This window comes from Leuciscus leuciscus, assembly GCF_965113295.1.
Source record: "Leuciscus leuciscus genome assembly, contig: SUPER_2_unloc_1, whole genome shotgun sequence".
Classification (NCBI taxonomy): domain Eukaryota; kingdom Metazoa; phylum Chordata; class Actinopteri; order Cypriniformes; family Leuciscidae; genus Leuciscus; species Leuciscus leuciscus.
In genome coordinates, this window is record NW_028118563.1 from 932,770 (window position 1) to 946,072 (window position 13,303).

Here is a 13,303-nt window from a genome sequence, read left to right on the forward strand (position 1 = left end):
TAGCAAGATGTACCTAATAAAGTGGCCGAAGAGTGTGTGTATGTATATATATATTAGGGCTGGGTATCGATTCAGATGTTCCAATTCGATTCGCAAGCTCTCAATTCGATTAGATTTCCATTCTCGATTCATTCCATTCTCAATTTTGATTTTCAATTAAATTTTCGATTCCCAATTCAACTCAATGAATATAGATTTAATACAAATCCTTTATTTATAAAAAAGAACAGTGAACATAAGTTTATAAGTGGTTAATTAATAAAAAGAAATTAAGAGCCACCTCTCTTTATTTTAGGTACACTTGGGTACATTAAAACAGAAGCCAACTCTATATTTCAAATGCATACAAAGAATAGACAGGATTTTGATGCAAGATGAAAAATTTATGCTGAAAATTGGACAAGTCAGAACAGTCGCATGCCTTGATCAAACAGGATCAGGTTATTTTATGTTTAAGATAAAACAAACATAAAATCTCACAGCATTAGCTGTAACATGGAGGCTGCAAGCCTATGAAAAGTTTAGGAAAACTAATACTGGCTTATGGGTGATAGAAAAATCGATTCGTGGCCTTTGAGAATCGATTTTAAAAAATCAACCACATATTTTTTTACTTTTTTTTAAACGATTAATCGAAAAATCTTTTTTTTTGCCCAGCTATAATACAGTATGTATGTATGTATGTATATATGTATGTATGTATATATGTGTGTGTGTGTGTGTGTGTGTGTGAACAAACCCAGAATGTTTGCTGTTCCTCAGGTCGGCACAGAATGGGTGTCTGTATCTGCAGGAATGAACTGCTCTCAGCAGGTTTTGGATATGAACCTGTTACGGTACCTTCATACCAGTCATCCTGGAGCACCCGCTGCTGACTTCTTTGTCTTTCACCTGATGGACGGCACGAACCTCTCTCCTGCTCAACACTTCCACATTACAGTCAAAGAACTGGAGAAAGGTGGGATGCTGCTTTTATTTCCTGATGATATGCATCCTATATTCCAAGAGTTATCAGCAAATTGTTCAACTGAGTCAGTTCTTTTCAAGTCTGCTCTGTGCTGATCTGCAGGAGACATAGCACTGTTCCTGAAGCCTGTGAGGTCTAGTCGAGGGGAGCGTGTGGTTCTCACCACAGACGTCTTGCTGGCGGTGGACGGCACTGACAAGCCGGAGGAGCTGCTCTATGTTATCACTGTACCTCCAGCACATGGTCATGTGGAGCACATCAAACACACCGGCGTGAAAATTCAGTCGTTCAGTCAGCTGGACGTAGCAGCAAACCTGGTGTGTTATGTACATGACAACAGAGCCACTTCACCTAAAGAGACCCTGCAGTAAGGACCGCATGCAAGGACTGATGCAGTCTGTGTTCATCATCAACCTTTTTTTTTAATGGTCGAATCCTACAAAATAATGTTATAGTTTTATTTTTAGAGTTAATTTTTCCCCCAAAATTGAAATAAATAATAAAAATAATATTTAAATAAATATTCAAAATTATGCAATGATGTTCTAAGAACATCTAGGAGCTTTTTTTTTATTTTTTTTTTGTGATAATTAAGCACAAATTGCACACAATAAATATAATAAATATAAAAATAATTAAATATGAATATATATATTTTTTCTATTATATTACATTTAACATTATATGTTTCGTTTTTTGTTTTGTTTTGTTTTTTACACAATTTAAAAATTTTCCCCTAAATATAGGCTTTTTGACATTAGGAGCATCAGTAACATTTAGAAGAATTTTGACATTATATGGGCAATTAAGCACAATTTGCACATATTGTAAGTACTGTAACTAAATCAATATTAATTAAACAATAGTATAATCTGTAATGTGTGTATATATATATATATATATATATATATATATATATATATATATATATATATATATATATATATATATATATATATATATATATATATATATATATACTTCAAATGTTGACTACTATATAATAACTATTTATTATTGTTTCTTGTGAATATAGGCTTACTAAAATATAATTTCTTACTTATTTCTATATTTATTTATTGTGGGGTGAAATATTACCCAGATGTGAGTAACCTTTTTGTTTATCTTAAATTTTGTTTCATTTGATTGAATTCCTGTGCAGCTGTGATTACTGTCCCATAAAGGTTATTGATTGATTTGTCCTTTGTGTCTTTGCTCCATATGTCTACATTATCCATAGGTTTGTGGTCAGCAATGGCATATCAACTCGCAACGGGACTCTGGAGATCTTAGTGGAAATGGCTGATAAGGTTCTGCCCACACTAGTGCACAACACTGGTCTACGGGTTCCCCAGGGGTCCACCATAACTTTGACACCTGATGCCTTATTCCTGTCTGATCCTGACAGCCCACACACTGCCTTGAGCTACAAGGTGGTCCACCCTCCCCAGTATGGCCAGTTGCTTTTGAAGGGACAGACACTGGTGGCTGGTAGCAGTTTTACCCAGCAGAACATTCAGGATCTGGCTGTTTCATACACACACTCTGGAGGAGCTTCTCAGATCGATCGCTTCAGATTCACAGCCTCTGACAGCACAGAAAGAGGATTCCTGCTGGACGGAAAAGTGCAAACTGAGCCAGTCTTCTTCACTCTGCAAGTTAGTTGCAATCATTTGTTTTGGTACATTGTTTTTTTATAATTGTTTTTAACCTATTTTTAAAAATTCAAAAAGGTCTGCACTGTAACATTTTTTTTATCAAGTTCAAGGAGGAGATAAAAAACAATGCAGACATTTCGTCTGTCTACCTTCGTCAGTGTAACAATTCAGTGGTTATATAGAAAACACTACAAATCTACAGGTGATCATAATCAGACAATCAATCCACAGACTCTATTTCAACTCCATCTGGAACAACAAATCAATAATAATAATAGGAACAATAACAGGAAAAAATGCCAATCATAAACATTGTGACCCAAAAAAAATTTAAAAAATAATTTGGTAACACTTTACAATAAGGTTCATTAGTTAATGTATTAACTAACATGAACTAACAATGAGCAATTCATTTGTTGCAGTATTTATTAATCTTTGTTAATATTAGTTAATAAAAATACAGCTGTTCATTATTTGTTCATGTTAGTTCACAATTAACATTAACTACTGTTAACAAATACAACCTTTGATTTTAATAACGTATTAGTAAATGTTGAAATTAATATTAACTAAGATTAATAAATGCTGAAGAAGTATTGTTAATTCTTCATGTTAACTAAGGTAGTTAACTAATGAACCTTATTGTAAAGTGTTACCAATAATTTTAAATAATCATAATCCTCTTTTAAACCCAAAGGAGACATAGTCTGTAAATTAAACATCCAAAACGCCTCTCTTGCTAAAGGTTATTTATCGATATCTCCACCACGGCGGGAATTCATACATTTTTTAATACCTAACACTTAAGATGTTCAATATCATGATTATACTCAATAAAGTGTCTAGAAGTAACATCATGTCTGCAAATGGCTGATTTGTGTTCACTCACTCTGATTATTGTTTGTCTGTCATTGTTTTCCAACTTTTAATCCCGTGAAATGATGTGTGTGCCACAGATTGAAGCTCTCGACAGCTCAGCTCCACAGATAGCAGTGCTGGAAACCCTGTGGAAAGTGGAGCTCCTCAAAGATGGTCGTTATGGGATCTTTATTTCCTCCAGAGAGCTTAAGGCTCAGGATAAGAACTCTGCAGACGGCGATCTGATCTATCACATCCTCAGACCGCCTTACTTTGGATACCTGGAAAATTATACCAATGGTGAGAGGTCTGTCTGTCTGTCTGTGTATCCATCTATCTAGATCTAGTCTTCCTGTCTGTAATAATGTGTTTACTGTATAATCTTTGACATGTCCGTAGGTGAGTTTGTGAGGCATCGTTTCTCTCAGAGGGATCTGAACAGAAGGAATATCCTCTACATCATAAACTCTGCTCTGGACACTTTAACTGACAGCCTGGAGTTTGCCGTGTCTGATGCACTGGGGAAATCTGGACCCTCTCACAAGTAAACCTTGCGCTTTGAAATGTTGTTTAAAAAAAATAAAATATATATATATATTTCCATTGGCCATAAATAGTAATTTCTTATAGCAATATAATGTTTTTGTATTTCTCAATGTATTATGAAACATCACACCTCCACACACACTGTACACTTGAATGGCATGTTGTTTGTGTATATTAAGATGTGTAATATTACTCCCTCTGTCAGACTGGAGTTTAGCTGGGCCAGTATGGAGCTGACCAGGACTGAGTATATCATATGTGAGAGTCAGGGGTCAGTCTCACTAACCATCCAGAGGAAGGGGAATGTGCAGGACTCATCTTATGTGACTGTACAGGTATTGCGTATAGCTTTATTTGTTTATTTGATTGTTTTTTTTTATTCTTCTGCAGAAAAGGATTATATTATATATATATATAATATATCTTTTTTTTAAATCTCCATAGGTGAAAGAACTAACAGCATCTGCTGGAATGGATTTTATACCGGCTTCATCTTTGATTCAGTTTGACCCAGGTAAATTGAAACACTGGGATTTTCTTAGGGTTTTCTTAAAGGGGTGGTATAATGTCCTTTTCACAAGATGTAAAATACGTCTCTGATGTCCCCAAAGTGTGTATGTGAAGTTTTAGCTCAAAATACCCCACAAATATATTTTTTATAGCATGTTAAAATTATAACTTTTTGAGGGTGAGCAAAAACGCACCGTTTTTGTGTCTGTCCCTTTAAATGCAAATGAGCTGCTGCTCCCGGCACAGAGGGCGGAGCTTCAAGAGCTCTTGTGTGTGTGTTAGCAGCTCCGCTTACCTCACGCAGACAGCACTGAAAATTTCAAAAACTTTTAGCCTTTTATGTTCAAACCGGAGTCGGATAAAGATGGAGAGACTCAAGAAGAAGTGACAACATGTAGAATGCAACAGGACGTTTCTGAATGGTTAGTTGATGAATTTATGTAGCTGATGTGGAGTTCTTCTAGTCATTGACTAGCATATTCTGTCATGATAATTTATAAATCACGTTCCTGGGGTGGAGGTTTATGTAAATTTTAGGGTTAGAACCCCATGAAGAAGCTCATTGTAGTCCCTACCAGCCGTTTGTTGTATAGTCCTTAAAAAGTGATTTTTGTAAAAGAAAATATCTCCCTTTGCTTTGAACTTTGAACGTCTTAACTTTGCAGATGTTGTATATGCGCAAACAGCAACATTACACACTAACTTAAGTTAGAAAAGAGAAATCATAATCAACCACCCCTTTAAATAAATAAAATAATGAATTGAGATGCTACAATAAGAGACTACAGAAGCTAATTCAATGCTTTAATCATTGCTAACGTGTCCTTGTGTCTTTTCTCAGGGATGGTCAGTCGAGTATGGAGAGTGGAGATTGTTCAGGATTCTTTAGAGGAAGGTGATGAGAAATTTGAGGTTACCTTGGTATCTTCGGTGGGTGCAGTGCTGAAAGACAAATCTAAAGCCACCATCTTCATAAAGGACACAAATGGTTAGTGCAGATTGTCCATAAGACCATATATTTGGTTGAACAGTTCCTTTAATTTCTGATCCTACTTTTTTCACATGATGATGAAACGTCACGTAATGTCTGTGAGGTCATTTGTTGGGTGTTTCTACAGGGCAGTGCAGAGAGAACCGAATCAAAGCAGGAGCTAGTATTCAAGGCCAGGAGGTTCAGCCAGGCCCGTACCCTCAACACGGCTCCATCCAGGTGGAAACATTACCTTTCTCTCAGGGCTATATCAGAGGTGATGGAGATATAATAGCTGAAGCTCCCTCCACTGCAAAGAAAAGACTCAGAGTCATTGGGAATGGAAAAGTGGTAAGTTAATATGAATATACATACATTATACATATACATACATCATCTGACCTTTTCTATCTATCTATCTATCTATCTATCTATCTATCTATCTATCTATCTATCGGTATTATTTATATACTATGGTATAACATTTGCATACTATGTAGCCTATGTTATATACTAGGCTATAGTATAAAGATTTTTAATAGCTTTTAAATATTTGGAGTTTTCATTTTCAATTTTAGTTTCTATTTAGAAATATAATCTTCTATTCCTTTTTAGCCTTATTGTCATTTAAGTTTTAGTAATTTCAGTACTTCCAGTTTTTTCTCTCAGCTGCCATGGCAACATTTATTTAATTTTTATTAAATCTAAATCAGAAGTCAGAAGTAACTTTATTGCCAAGTAGTGTTTTTACACATACAAGAAATTTTATTTGTTTACACTATACATATATTTTCTGTATTTATATATATATATATTCTGAATACTCTAAATCACTTTCATCCACAGGTTCAGCCTTCGGAAATCATTCGTCATGGATCTGATGTCATTTACAGAGTAAGTGGAATAAAACAATGGCAGTAGAGGAGATGTGTAGCTGTAGTTGTGACTAGATGTATCTGGGTTATATCCAAGAACATTATTTATCTTAAATTTTGATACTATAATTTTGTTATTATTCTTCACCTCATATTAATATGATCAATAACTTACAGTATCATGGCATGGTATCGATGGCGGTGGAGGAGGACAACGCTGACTCCAGGACTGACAGAAAGGCACAGGTGCAGGTGACCAGCTGGGGGCAGCAGCGCGCTCCTTCACTCAGGACAAAACTACAGCAAACTGACAGAGTTCTGCAGCCTTCTGGGACTCGGGTAAGAGTTTTGTGAGTGTGTCTTGAAATCATCAGATTAATTCGAGTAATCTTTTGCAAATAAACCTGCGTGTTTGGTTGTCTCTCTCCCAAGCCTTCTTCTAAACCCTGTTCTCCAGAGCTCAGTGGCTTCCTCCATTACAACGACAGCTCAGGTCAGATGTTTCACTGTAATGGAGTCTCTTGGAGGCCCTGGACACCTACTAATGAGGTCATTCACATTCATATTTAGATTAAATCATGATGACTGGATCTTCAGTTTCTACATCTCATGAGATGATTTGAATATGTTCTTGTCTTTTCTGTACTCGCTCAGACTGTGAAAGCACAGAAATGTCCTCGAGGATGGACGTACCACAACGACTTCTGTTATATTCTGAGCACAGAGCGCAAAGCCACGTGGAGCGCTGCGGTGCGGGCCTGCAGAGAAAGGTGAGACCACACGCTAAAAAACAATAATACCACCAATTATGACTTATAAGGCTGGAATACACTTTTGTCCCGATCTGCAGTCTGGATGAGTCGACAGTACTTGCTGAATATCAGAGCAAGTCTGCTGATTTGATTCGACAGAAAATTGCGTAGTGTATGATGGACCTGGTTTTTCTTTTTCTTTTTTTGCTTCAGTCTTTGATTTCATCCAGTCGAAGGATATCAAATATGTGTTTTTTTATATATATATATATATATATATATATATATATATATATATATATATATATATATATATATATATATATATATATATTTTTAAGTTGACAGGAAACAAGTCTTTTCTTCCCTATTGTGACATCTGAGTGGAATGGCTTCTCGAACAAGCAAAAAAGTAGGATGGGCCTTGATCAGGGTTGCCAGGTCTGCGTAACAAAACTAGCCTAATGGCCAATCAAAAATAGCCTAAAAGTAGCCCAATGACCATATCCTAAATATCAACTCAAAATATGCCACTCACATCTAAAATACATATTTTACAGTCACTAATATCCAAATTGAAAACAACTAGGTATATCGTAGTGATCATAAACAAACTTAACGTCTAGCACAGTTTTATCATTTGTATATTATAGCATATTTCAAAACAAGCGTTTTTTTTTTTTTTTGGTCAAATATCATTTATGCAAGATTTATCAAACCTATAACCCACGTGGTAAAAAAACAAAGAAATACATTTGCATCAAATGTCGTACCTACTCAGTATGCGATTTCGGACGCAGTGATTTTTTAAAACCGTGCCTTGTCGCCTCCTGCTGGTGTAACAATGTAATTGATCCAATCTTTATTTGAAGCCTCAAGTTACTTTCAAAAGGTGATTTGTTACCATAGACATCTGGGCCCGTATTCATAAAGATTCTAGGAATCCTCTAAGAAAACTCTTAATTTAGCTTAAAAACTTTTACGTAGGAGTCTTAGCTTAAAAGCGATTCAGGACTGATCTGAGAGCAACTCTGAGTAAGGAAAAGACAAAAACTTTCATCTTAGTAAGGAGGCGGGGTTGACCCCGTTGCTATGTATGACACAATCTTTTGAAGACTGTGATTGGTTGGTTGTCCAAGAAGGAAAAAAAAAAAGTGATTTTAAGTATAGGGTCTATTCTAAGCCTTCACTTTGAAATTACATGCGTAATTTTTCCTATTTGACCGTTCTCTCACACACACACACACACACACACACACACACACACACACACACACACACACACACACACACATTATATATGTGTATATAAATCCTTTTTTTTTTTTTACCATGCTGTTAATTTCCTATAAGGTATTTGATTGGCTTAGAATGATAAAAATTGTTCCACTCTTTCCAATTACTCTGATTGCTGGCATGTCTATTTAAGTGGTGGTTTGAATGTTGGTTTTAATGTATCAAACATGGAATTTTCCCAGTTGTCAAATATCGTAATGTAGTGATTACTTTCATTTCTGGCGCCATGGCATTTCTGTGCTGTGTCGGAGATGTTAGCGTGTCTCTAATAAGATCAGTCACAAACATGATCCCTGCACGATCTAATCTATAGCGTCTTATTATCTAATCTATACTGTTATTCATTGTCTGCAACACATTTCTTCTCCCTCTTCGTCTTTCTGCCATTTTCTCCTCTGCTAAAGAAACTCTTAAGCCTCCTAAAAGTCCTCGTCCGTGCTCCTAACAATTTTGACCTTAAGACCTCTTTTAAGGGTTAAGATGCTTTCTGAATTACTTTTTTCTTTAATTTTAAGAGTAAACGCCCACATTTCTAAGAATTTTCTTAGAATTTTGTCACTAGGAGCTACTCTTTGCATTAAGATTCTTTATGAATACGGGCCCAGAACTATAAACTTTTATCACAGTACTTCTGTGATAATTTGAATTATTGTAACAGAAATAACGATAAAAGGTGGTTGAAACATGACAACTGCTCTCTGGCTCAGCGGCAGTGCCAATGCAGATCTGAATGTTCGCTGTGATCGTAGCTCCTTGTCAAAGGTTTAATAGACATAGTTGAATCGTTGTCATTTAGGAATAAGATTGTGTGAGTGTTTGAATCGAGATCGCCATATTTGAACGATTAATCGTGCAGCTCTATGAGGAATTGATTGGATGGTTGTGGTTTGCTATTGGTGGATCCCATGTGAGTGACAGGTTGTGCCGCCCTCGCGTCATTAGAGAAGAGATGCGGCTGCAAGATGGAGGGGAAGTTATTTTGATTAAAGATTACGAGGAACATGAATGAAAAAAATAAATAAATATGATGTGCACGAATAAATAATTTATATAAACACTGTAGTATTCAATAAAAAATAAGAATGGTCAAGTTTGTGACTTTCAGGTTGACTAACTAAATACTTGTTTCCTCAAGCTTCAATGGAAACCTGGTCAGTGTTTTGTCAAAAGGAGACATGGACTGGCTGTGGGACTTCAGTGAAAGAAAACCCTTTTGGATTGGTAACTTTTTGTTGTGAATAAAACTAACTTTGCTGTCAGTGTGATTACGATGAATGTCACATTTGTTAAGGTTCTTTAGCGCAATACGATTTAAACATGAACTCATCGCTCTTGTTTTTTTCTTGAACCACAGGTCTGAATGATCGTGAAAGTAAAGGCCGCTGGGAGTGGGTGGGTGGAGAGCCTGTCACTTACACCAACTGGAGGCGGAGCCCTCCAAAAAACAGGAAGAAGGGAACAAGGAAGTGTGTCCTGGTCTGGAGGAAGACGAAATGGCAGATGCGAGACTGTAAGAAAGGAAAGGGACACCGCTATGTGTGTTATGTTAAAATGTAAGACTGCTCACAACATGTGAGGGAACTTTCTCACTCTTCAGTGCACAGTAATCATGATGTGGTTTGATTCTGCTGAACAGCACAGGCCACATTAACAACTGTTTGCTGTCAACTCACCGTTCTTTAGTCCAAGGTTGACCACGGCTGTGTCTGAAATCACACTCTCTTGAGAAGGTACTTGTTTTGAACAAGTAATTACTTCACAACCGCTAAAAAAAGTACATTCTATATAGTATGAATGTAATCTGGAAGTACTACATTCACCATGTTGACATTATCATGTGACCTACCAGCGTCAATTGTGTCGCTTCACTGTCATTCATAAATCCACTCCTGTGGCCTCATGGGATAGTAAAGTGTCCATCGTATGCACACTTCAGAATCTCGCCGGAAGTAGGACGTCATCCGGGTATTTTTTCCCTACTCTTTTATGAGTAGTGAATTCTGACATACTGATTTTCACATGCTATATAGTAGGGAAGTGTGCGATTTCGGATGCAGCCCACATCTTCTCTAACTCAGAGGACCGTCATGTGTTGTAATGTAAATGTAATATATGCTACTCAATCTCTATGTATTTATTACTGTTTGTGCTCTGTATGTTATGGGACTGATTTTCAAGAAATGGTCTTGGATTTTGAAGCTATGTAGAATTTTTAGCTAGCATTAGTTTTGTAGTTCATTAGTTCACTAAATGATTGCTTTATATATATCTGAATACTGTCACTGCAAAAAACCCTACTTTAGAATAAAAATTCCTGACATATTAATTAATGACATCTGAAATTAATGCTCTATTATTTTGATTTCTCTGGAAATTATTGCTAACTAATAATTGTGTCCGAGACTGAACATACATCTTTGAAGAATTACAATAAATATTCTAGGCTTGTTGAATTCAAATAAATCTTAAAATAAATAGTATGCATATAGATCATAACAAGAGATTAACATAAAAATAAAATAGAATATTGCTTCTCAAAGTTTGTAAGAACATTTGAAAGTTTGGGTTCAATAGTTTTGTTTTGTTTTTACTAAGAAATTCATTTTTTTTCAGCAAGGATGCATTTTACATCGTTACAAAAAATGTCTATGAACTTCCTATTAGTCAAAGAATCATGAAAAACGGAAAAAATATTAAGCCGCACAACAGCATATTAGAATGATTTCTGAATGATCATGTGACACTGAAGACTAGAGTAATGATTCTGAAAATTCAGCTTTACGTCACAGGAATAAATTTCATTTTTAAAATATATTCAAGTAGAAAATGGTTATTTAATTTTTTTTGAATATTTCACAATCACTTTTTACTGTATTTATTTTATATATATTATTCAAAGGTTTATGAAAGAAGTGTCAGTGTAAATATTCACACAAATTAGGCAACCATGTTATGCTTAAATAAATCAGTTTATTAAAAGTTCTTAACCAAAATGAACTACAATATTATAAAAGTTAACATAAGATAAAAACACCTTTATCCCATCTTTACGTATAAAATAAGGCACTATTCAGTGTTCTGCCAAGCAATATACAAAATATCATACAAATAAAAACTAAATGACAAAATGTACAACTTGTTCCAAATATGAAAAAAAACATGTGCCCAAATAAAGTCAAGTTCCACCATTTACAAACAAATGACATACACTTCGATCTCCAGTGTCCATGATTTCTGTGCACATTGAAAAACTCAACATGGGTGACAATATTTAAAGTGGCCCATTTTAATAACTGATCAGGGACTAATTTAATAATAAAAAATAAAAAAAGATATCACACCTAAACCAACAAAAAAGGCCATGAAACATTTAAAGGAGTTCTTACCAAATACAGGAATGGTTTCACATTTAGCAGCTTCACCCTCTGGAAATACAATCAAATCTTTTAGCAGCTCTGCCGTCCAAAAACAATCGAAACATTAAACGTTTTAAGAGAAAATCAGAAGCAGAGAACAGAAACTCAAATGAACAAACGCACCGTGGGGTCGGAAGACAATCCATCCCTCTTATTCTTTCACTTTTGTTAATTTTGTTAGTCTTAGTTAGTCATCAAATATATTTGAGCCTACGGAGTGTTTTGGAAGATTTTCTTTTAAGTTAAGTAATATTGTTCTCTTTTGGCTTGAAAATGTGCAAATGTACTGTTTGATACTGCCACACACACACACACACACACAAAGTGTGGAAAGACACGTTCCAAGAGAAGGCCATTGAACATCCAGTGATCCAGAGTCTCAGCGTCCACGCTTCATCACTAGCGCTGTGTGTTTCTCACACGACACCTGATGTCATAGAAAGCCGTGTTCATCCAGTCCTTTCACTGAAACGGGGTTCCATTTTGCAGTGGGTTTACTGGAAGCATGAACTGAAAAGAAAAAGAACATTATATCAGTATTATCAGACTAATGCGTTATTCTAGGTGAATCTGGCAGTTCATAAGAATGTCTATCAGTAAAACATCTATACACAGTGTAGGGTAGATTACATACAGATTGTAGTCTGGTACAGATTGAATGAAAATTGTAGTTGGTAATGTAATCGGTTACATTACACATTTTAGGTAATGTATTCTGACTACTTTTTTTGGTTACTTTTAGATTACTTTTGACCCAACTAATTGATCCTTCATTTGAATAGGAATATCTTATTGATACCATATTGATACAATAATACAAAAGAAAGAAAGGGATTCTGGGTTTCTCAAACTCTGGTTTGTGAAGGAACTGCGGGGGGTTAGTGTGGTCATAAAAAGCTAAATCATGGAAATGCCAAATGAAAATAAATAAATACAAATCAACATACTAACAACACTTTTTTTTTTTTTTTAACTGCATGTCATTTGACCATTAAACAGCATCAGAGAACCTGATCTATCCATTTATCCATCCATCCATCCATCCATCCATCTTACTACCATCCATCCATCTATCTTCCATTCATCTATCTTACTACCATCCATCCATCCTACTACCATCCATCCATCTATCTTACTACCATCCATCCATCCTACTACCATCCATCCATCTTACGACCATCCATCCATCCATCCATATTACTACCATGCATCCATCCATCTTACTACCATCCATCCATCCATCCATCCATCATCCATCCATCCATCCATCTTACTACCATCCATCCATCTTACTACCATCCATCCATCTTACTACCATCCATCCATCCATCCATATTACTACCATCCATCCATCCATCCATATTACTACCATCCATCCATCCATCCATCCATCCATCCATCCATATTACTACCATCCATCATCCATCCATCTTACTACCATCCATCCATCCATCC

The 13,303-nt window shown here is 35.7% G+C and overlaps 2 protein-coding genes across 4 annotated transcripts in view; one reads left to right on the top strand and one right to left on the bottom strand.

Annotated features, from left to right (window-relative positions):
• Positions 1 to 10,762, top strand: part of LOC309493553 (FRAS1-related extracellular matrix protein 1-like) — a 43,038-nt gene extending 32,276 nt beyond the window's left edge. For both annotated transcript variants that reach the window (XM_082191131.1, XM_082191132.1), the window contains exons 24-38: positions 763 to 958; positions 1,070 to 1,334; positions 2,208 to 2,625; positions 3,582 to 3,783; positions 3,883 to 4,027; positions 4,235 to 4,364; positions 4,474 to 4,543; positions 5,381 to 5,527; positions 5,658 to 5,860; positions 6,356 to 6,403; positions 6,562 to 6,723; positions 6,817 to 6,933; positions 7,039 to 7,154; positions 9,568 to 9,653; positions 9,787 to 10,762. In XM_082191131.1, the coding sequence (XP_082047257.1) occupies positions 763 to 958; positions 1,070 to 1,334; positions 2,208 to 2,625; positions 3,582 to 3,783; positions 3,883 to 4,027; positions 4,235 to 4,364; positions 4,474 to 4,543; positions 5,381 to 5,527; positions 5,658 to 5,860; positions 6,356 to 6,403; positions 6,562 to 6,723; positions 6,817 to 6,933; positions 7,039 to 7,154; positions 9,568 to 9,653; positions 9,787 to 9,989 (2,508 nt within the window). In that variant the 3' untranslated portion in view covers positions 9,990 to 10,762. The remainder of the gene's footprint in view (positions 1 to 762; positions 959 to 1,069; positions 1,335 to 2,207; positions 2,626 to 3,581; positions 3,784 to 3,882; positions 4,028 to 4,234; positions 4,365 to 4,473; positions 4,544 to 5,380; positions 5,528 to 5,657; positions 5,861 to 6,355; positions 6,404 to 6,561; positions 6,724 to 6,816; positions 6,934 to 7,038; positions 7,155 to 9,567; positions 9,654 to 9,786) is intronic.
• A 620-nt stretch (positions 10,763 to 11,382) lies between these two features.
• Positions 11,383 to 13,303, bottom strand: part of LOC309493552 (inactive ubiquitin carboxyl-terminal hydrolase 53-like) — a 52,547-nt gene continuing 50,626 nt past the window's right edge. For both annotated transcript variants that reach the window (XM_082191130.1, XM_082191129.1), the window contains exon 17: positions 11,383 to 12,358. In XM_082191130.1, the coding sequence (XP_082047256.1) occupies positions 12,282 to 12,358 (77 nt within the window). In that variant the 3' untranslated portion in view covers positions 11,383 to 12,281. The remainder of the gene's footprint in view (positions 12,359 to 13,303) is intronic.